We start from the raw sequence: 8,242 nt of genomic DNA, 5'->3' as shown, positions 1-8,242 counted from the left end.
AACGACCGAGAGAGTACTTATGATAATTGTTAGAACAATGGGATTAATGGAATATCTAACTTGAAGTATGATCAGGCTTTACAGTATTAATCTTTGAAAATAAACCCAAAACAAAATATTCAAAAAGCAAGAGTATTCTCTACAAAATTTACAGATAAAAACTTACATGCAATGTAAGTAGTAATAGATATATCAGAATGTCTATTATGTGTATCCGGATGAAATTCATCAATAAAGATGCAAGTAGAGCTATACACAATGAAAGATATAATTATGCTCAATTGATAATATTTGCTAATATAAAGATTATAAGATCAATAAAATTAAAAAATGATCAAAACATACCCTTTGTCACTAATAGATCTAAGTACACCCGAATGCAATTAAAAGCATTTGCTAAAATAAAATATTGACCAAAAAATTCATAATAATTAAGGTTTGACCGAGATTATTTCCCTTACCATAAAGATATCAACATTTGCATAACCGTCATCCCAAAAATTTCATAATATTGTAAGGAGGGTGAGATTACACATCTAAAAACACATTTTATATGTAATTATGTTAAATATCTATAAATATATAAGATTAAAAATTATAAAAAATTAACTCTTGTATTATAAAATTATATTACCAGAAAAATTTATTAAGATCTAGTATGACTATAATCTTGTTAACGTATATTCGTAAAATCGTAAATTATAACATATAGTCAAAGTATATTTGTAAAATTGTAAATTATAACATATAGTCAAAGAATATTGATAAATAGGGTACAAAAGAAAAATTATCAAGTGAGTAGACACACAACATTTGTGTAGTGTACGTATTCCCTCAATCAATGTCATCCCACAAAAGCAACCGCCTGGTCAACTCTAGTCAAAAGTACAAAAACCACTCTCTTTTTCCAGTTCCCTCTCTCTCAATTTCCTAACAATATTTGTTTTTTTTAAAGAGAAAAAATCCCACAACTAATTTCTCTTTTCAAACACGAAACTATTCTCCATAATTTCATATTTTCTGTTTTTTCTTAATTTTTCTCTGTATTTTTTGCCCTTTATTTCCTTACTTTCCCCTGCATTTCTCCCCTGCTCTTTTTTTTTTTTTTTTTTTTTTTTTTGGTTTTTCAATGGAGGCAGAAACAAAACCCCAGATAAAAACTAACCCAGAATTAAATTCTGAAACCAAAAATAAATTATCTGATTCAAATTCTGTAACTTTAGCTTCATCTTCTTCAAAAGATAAATCCAATTATCCTAGTTTTTCTAAGCTTTTAGAAGGGGTTGTTATGGCGGCAAATTCTGCCATTTCTTCTGACCCTCCAGTCAAAACGACTGACTTTCAGGTAAATTCTCTAACTCCCCTTTAATTTTTTTTTTTTAAATTTTATTTGTTTGGTAATTTTATCCTTAATTTTGGTTTTATTGGTCATTGATTGTTATAATTATAATATGTACCTTTATGAATTTTGTGTGTTCATGCTTTTGATTTATACTTGTTATTTCAATGTTTTTATTGATTGTTTGTGTTATTGTTGATATTTGCCACTTTATTAATGACAATTTCCTATTGCATATAAAGATTATATATTTATAGAAATTGGGTCTAGCTAGATTTATTTAGATTTGCTTTTTGAACATGTATATGTTAGATATATATTTACTACTATTTTAGGCTATTCTACTTGGACTTGGCTGGAATTGTCTGATACGGGTATGTGTCCAAGTGTTTTTACAACGAAATATGAAAATCGTTGCATGGTTTTGGTACAAGATGAAGTTTCCTAGTGTCATACCCATGTCGGAGTGTTTGAGTATTTAACACAGTTTGTGACTTAGAGTAATAGACATATAATGATATCTAAATTAGATTGGTATTGCTTAATTTGTTGTTTTTGTACAAGTGACTATGCTTTAGTAGTAAGACTAGTATCTTTTAGCATGAACCTTTGACTTATTTAATTCTATCCTGTTATCAATTATGTGAGAGTTTTGGGATCCTGTTATCGATTGTGTGAGAGTTTTGGGCCATGAACAATGTTATATGCATCCATTGATTCGAATTGTACTTGTGTTTGGTACTGTTATGCTGGTATGGACACTTAGGATCTTCGATTTTGGCCACGGATATGAAAAAAAAAGTATTGTAAATGGCCGATTCTTATGCATTTGGACTTCTGGTGGATTGTGGCTTTAAGGTATTCAATTGCATTTGTATACTGGCCATGGAGTATAGATTGTTCCCTTTAGAAGCATGTCAATGTCAATTTTATCTCATTGAATTTTGAAATCTAAACAAAAGAGAAGAAACAGAAAAGAAAAATTAACAAATTTTCTGGGTTACTTCTATTTGATGTTCGAAAGGTGAGTGATGCACCTGAAGTTTGAATATAGTCAATGCAAAATATGTAGCAGTAAAAGTTACTCAGAAGGATGCTCTAATCATCAGTGTTTTTTTGGGGCTAAGAGTTCTCATGTCACAATAATATTTCTAAATAAAGCTAAACTATAGATATAGGCTGGTAAGGATTGATAACATACTTGCATCTAGACTTGTAGGGGTGCTAATTGAGCGAGTTGATTACGAGGTAAGGGGTGTTCAACTCGACTTGAAAACTTTTTTCATGTGCTCAACTCGTGCTCGTTAAAGTTTCGAACCAATAAAACCTGCTCGACTCGTGCTCGTTAAAGTTTCGACTCGAGTCGAGTAGCTCATGATCTGCTCGTTTAAGTTTTGGCCCTTCTAAAATTATAGGCCTTTATTTGTTTTTTTCACTTTATATAGTTTTCTTTTAATTATTTTATTTATTATTAAAGATTTACTCTTTCTTTTTTGATAATATAAATGAATTCTTATTAAGTGTCAAATTTGTTCATGGTAATAACTTAGTTTGTAAATTCTATATTAATAAAATATATTATCGAGTTGCTCACGAGCTTATCGAGTCGAGTTAGACCTTGCTCAACTCGTGCTCGTTAACATCTCGAGTCGAGTCGAGTCGAGCTAACTCGAGCCGAGCTTTGACCGAGTCAAGTCCGAGCTGCTCAACTCGATTAGCACCCCTAGTGCCAGGTCTTGGTGTCTTGCTAATTTCTACCTGAATTTGGATATGTTAATACTCTAATACAAATGATAGTGGTACTTTTGGTGGTTGCATAGGGTCTGCTATAGTGACTTGCTCAAAATATATACTTTTCAGTAGCATGCCTTGCTGTGCATTTAGTAATATTAAAATTTTCAGCTTACAATTTGATTTCATGAGCTTTTACTTCTGTTGTTAGTTTTCTCCCTGCAACTCATCAGACTTGTTATTTATCGATAGTCATTATATAGTGATGATTGCTGAGTGACTTAGTTTTTACCTTATATTGGAATGGCCTGAATATAATCCTACTTTTATATATTGGTTCGTAATTATTAGCAGAATTCTTCCTTTTGTGGGTTATAGGGACAATATAGGATGTCTCATCAAGAAGCCTTGGCAAATGTTACCGCTAAAGCAGCTCAAGCTCATCCTCAGATGCAACTTCAAGCTGCTGATACAAAGCCTTTGATCAAATCTTTCTCAAAGGATAAAGTTGAAGAGCCTGAGATAAAGATAATGAACTCCTCCTGCAATGCAGATAATTCTCCGGATGATACTCCAAAAACACCTATATCAGATGGTTACAGCTGGAGGAAGTATGGCCAGAAGCAGGTGAAAAGTTCTGGAAGTTCTAGAAGCTATTACCGATGCACTGATCTATCTTGCTGTGCCAAAAAGAAGGTTCAGCGTTTGGACGTATCTGGAAAAATAATTGATGTTGTTTATAAAGGTGAACATAATCATAAACCTCCTCAAATTTTTAAGGGTTCCAGCCGTAAGAAGGATTACGCACCTCTTGCTTTGAACAAATCTAGTATACGAAGTCTCGATTCTCCTAATTCGCTTGCATGTGAGCAAGAACTTAAACAATTAGTACCTTCGAGTCATGAATGTCAGGATAGCAACCTGAAATGTGCAGCTGAAACACCATCAAGAGATGCTGAAGAGCAGCATATTGAGACAGTTGATACTACCCTAAGGCAAGTTTTATTTTATTATGAAATTGCTATTGTTTTGAGAAATTTGTCTAGGAACCCCCTTTCCTTATGCCTTTCACAAACTTGCTTCTTTTTCTTAATCTTTATTTAATAACCATCCGTTTGTTATATGACTTCTGTCTTCAACCACTGAACCAACCCCCCCCCCCCCCCCTCCCCTCTTAAGAAAAATTCCTCTTTTAAAAGGGAAAAAATGCCCTTATAGATGATTAAGCCTTACAAATATGGGCTATCTTCATCTTCTAAATGAGAAAGTAGTCGTAGTTGGTATAATGTTGAGAGGAAACTTACATGTAGGTGGTTTAATTATGAATATCTAGTTTAAGTATGGTGCTTTTGTGTAAATTGGCGTATATGTGTGTATGTCTGCACGCCACGTGTCTATGTGATCAAAATTCATGTGATACTTATATACATTGATGTTTTTTCCTGTTACTGATGAGTTCTATATTATGTTTATTTGCTTGACCTGATCAGACCTGAGAGTGAGCTTGCAATAGTGCCAGCAGTAGAAGAGCATAGTGGATTGAGATCTGAAACTCCTAGTGAACGTGCTATGATTGATCCCATGAAAGAGCTTGATGTTGCCCCATTGAAGAAACGAAGGTATTTCTAGTAATTTAAGCTGTCTTATAATTTCTTGAAGAATTCTTTTAATAGAAGTATATTCTCCCTTGTATGTAATGTGCAGGATCAAAGAAAGGGGTAAGGCATGCTCAGAACCAGTATACAGAACTTTCAAGGATCCTAAAATTGTAACGCATGAGGCTGAGGGTGGTGGAATGCTTAATGATGGGTACCGGTGGCGCAAGTATGGGCAAAAGATGGTTAAAGGAAATCCAAATCCCAGGTATGCTATTCTGTTACGTTATCTTACATCCAAGCTAATATACCATGCGTTGAAACATTATCCTCAAAGCTTTGATGTATTTTCTTCCTTGTCAACAAGACTAAGTTCATTTAGAAGTGACAAACTTATTTACAATTCTTCTATTTTGTAAAAGAAATGAAATCTTGAGAGAACAGTGCTGTAAGATTTCAAGATTAAACATTAGATTTATCTGTTACATTTGTTGCCTGCTATTGGCTAATTTCATGGTTACATTTCCTAATTTCTTAGACATTTCTGGAAACTCCCTAAAACTTTGATAGAATATTTTCCTATAGGATACTGGATTTTACTTCTAGTTCTCATAGACCTTGACTCAATATTTATAATCAAAAAGTGTTTTTTTTAAGGTGACTTATGGCCTTTATACTGAGTAGTAATATCTGAAGAACTTTTCCACAGAAGTTTGTTTTGACATTTTGCTTATTCCCTTTGTTATTCGTGTATCATCAATATGAACACTAAAGTCTGAAACTTATTAGCTTTCTGTTGATATTATTATACCAAAGTGGTTGTAGGCCTTGAAGCTCAGTTATTAATTAAGGAAGATTTTGACGAAGTATTACTTATGTTTACTTCTCTCTCTGATGTAACCACATTGGAACGCATTTCAGGAGCTATTATAGGTGCTCGTCTGCCGGCTGTCCTGTCCGCAAGCATGTTGAGAGGGCTACCGACAATTCAACAGCAATCATAGTTACTTATGAAGGCAAACATGACCATGATGTTCCTATTCCCAAGAAGCAATATTATGTTGCCTCACCTAATGCTATGGCTTCTGGTGCAAACATGCTGTTAGACAAAACAGAAATCAAACCTCAATCCCGTGGATCTTCTGAAGAGCGATTAGACAAAACAGAAATTAAATCTCAATCCCAAGGATCCTCTGAAGAGCAGTTGGACAAAACAGACATTAAATCTCAACCCCATGGAGCTGTTGAAGAGCGGCCCAAAGATTTGGATAGTGACCTTGGAGAAGAGAAGGGTTCGGAAGCTGGTGCAGATAAAGTATTAGAGTCTGCTCGAATGCTGCTGAGCATTGGAATTGAACTTAAATCATGCTGAGAATTGTTAGTCCAAACTGCAAAAATTGGCTGCTGCGAAAATTCTGACATTGTTAACATCGTTGTACGTAGTTTGGTTCATTTACTAGTTGTAACTTCTGTATTGGGCTATCTATACATCTGGTATTGAGTTACGAATTCGATAGTATTGTTACAATGTTTAAACTCATTCTACCTACTAGGATAGGGGGAATTCCGAAAAGGAAACTCTGTTTTTGTTTACTTGTTAATTTCTTAATAGAGAGGTACTAAGTTTTTGATCCTTTTTTCTACTTATATATTAACCTGTTGAATTAGGGTTTGGAAAGTCTTAAGTTTATATATTTATTAAATCTAATCTAATTTATATAAATAAAGTAGGCCTTTTTGGAAAGCATTCGGAGCGTCACGTAAGAAAAGGTATTATTAGAAGAAAGATTTGTATTTTATTTTTGAATTAAAAAATTATGTCGCCACCTAGATAAAAGTAACGAATTAGATTTGATATATCTAAAATTTTAATGTCACGTAGATTATAATTCACGAATTAAATTATTTTAATGAAATAAAATAAAGTAAAAATATAGGAAAAGATATATTTATTAATTCGTATAAGAAATCCAAAAAAAATATACTAAGAAATATTTAAATGATAAACGCTTATAATGAAGTTTGATGCCTATTATTATAAGATAAATTTTGATAGTATTTATGATAAGAAATACAAATTGTTCGTTAATTATAATTAAATTAAAATTTGTGACACCTACCATTATAAATTGACACGTCATACGACACAAACAAAATTTCGTATCAATAAAAAACCCCATCAAGCGAATTTTGTGTTAGTAATTTTGTGTTAATTTTTGGTCATCAATGGCCGGGTAATTTTTAGCTTAATTTTTAAAATCCTATGTTTAAATTAGTATTTCTAGTTATTACTTACATTACATTAATTTAGGATACTCAACGATTATATGTTTATGTTTTGTTTACTAAATGTTTTTTTACAGATCTAACACATCATACGACACAAATAAAATTTCGTATCAATACAAAACCCCATCAAGAGAATTTTGTGTTTGTAATTTTGTGTTAGTTTAGGTCATCAATGTCCGGGTAATTTTTAAAATCTTATGTTTAAAGTTATATTTGTAATTATTAGTTACATTGTATTTATTTAGGATACTTAACGATTATTTGTTTATGTAATTGATGGCTTTGGTTATTTTCGGAGATGATGAAAAAATTCCAATGCATAGATTTGATTTTAATCGTAACAATTTTTCATTTATTGGTAAATATATTGATTTATTTTATATAAATGTAAAGATTTAATTTATATCAATTTCAGTTTGGCTAACATAAATTATCCATTGATATAGTAGGTTGGTTGTGGACGAGGTTGGTGATTCTATCGAAATAAAAGATATGGTAAAACAATGAATAATAATTTAGGATTTAATTATTAAAAATTTATCATTTCACATTAAAGATTTTATATAACGGAAAAATATCATATTTCCAATTTATTAATATTTAATAAATTCATTATAAATTATAGTAAAAAAAAATATTAAACTTTTGTAATTTTGTCTGAAATTATTAAATACAATAAATCAAATAATTAATAATGTTAGATGAAAAAACCGTGCAAAGCACGGGCTTCCATCTAGTGTTAGTTTATTTATGGGGCATATTTTGAGTTTTTATCAAACTTGGATATTTTTTTACAATAAAAAATAGAACACCCTCCATATTCAAATACAAGTTTTATTTTTAAATTTTGTACTATTTACATGCATTATTTTGATCGTATATTTAAAAAAAGAATTAAAAATTTTTTTTTGATATGCTTTTCGGATTTATAGAAGTATCAGTACTTACAATATTAATGGTTCCCGTAAGAAAAAATAAAAAAAAAATGGTTAAATATTAATTAGGATATCTTATGTGTTCAACATTAATAGAAAATCTAGCTTAATTAAGAAAAAAAAAAGTTTATTCATTCTATGTTTTTTTTTTCTGATTAGGTTAACTATTAGACAAAACAAAACTTGTCATGTCTAAAATATGGGCGTTTAACTATCTCGCAATATGCAGTTGTTGATTTTTTTAGGCAAGTTTCATTTTTAGGCAAGTTTCTTATTATTATACCGTTATTTTTTTTAATCTTTAATTTTGATAAAGTTTCCTTATTGTACTTGTACTCTTAAGTACGAGGATC

General features: G+C 31.1%; 1 protein-coding gene across 1 annotated transcript; it reads left to right on the top strand.

Moving 5' to 3' along the window:
• The first annotated feature begins 934 nt into the window (after nt 1–934).
• Nucleotides 935–6,299, top strand: LOC110702356 (probable WRKY transcription factor 32). The gene is made up of 5 exons (XM_021880062.1): nt 935–1,345; nt 3,449–4,065; nt 4,561–4,689; nt 4,775–4,933; nt 5,587–6,299. Exons 1-5 carry the CDS (start codon nt 1,130–1,132, stop codon nt 6,035–6,037), a joined length of 1,572 nt encoding a protein of 523 aa, XP_021735754.1. The 5' UTR covers nt 935–1,129; the 3' UTR covers nt 6,038–6,299.
• Nucleotides 6,300–8,242: the final 1,943 nt, after the last annotated feature.

The sequence above is a fragment of the Chenopodium quinoa genome, unplaced genomic scaffold (genome assembly GCF_001683475.1).
Source record: "Chenopodium quinoa cultivar QQ74 unplaced genomic scaffold, ASM168347v1, whole genome shotgun sequence".
Taxonomy (NCBI): Eukaryota; Viridiplantae; Streptophyta; class Magnoliopsida; order Caryophyllales; family Amaranthaceae; genus Chenopodium; species Chenopodium quinoa.
Note: the sequence above shows the minus strand (reverse complement) of the source record. Positions and strands in the feature narration are given on the sequence as shown.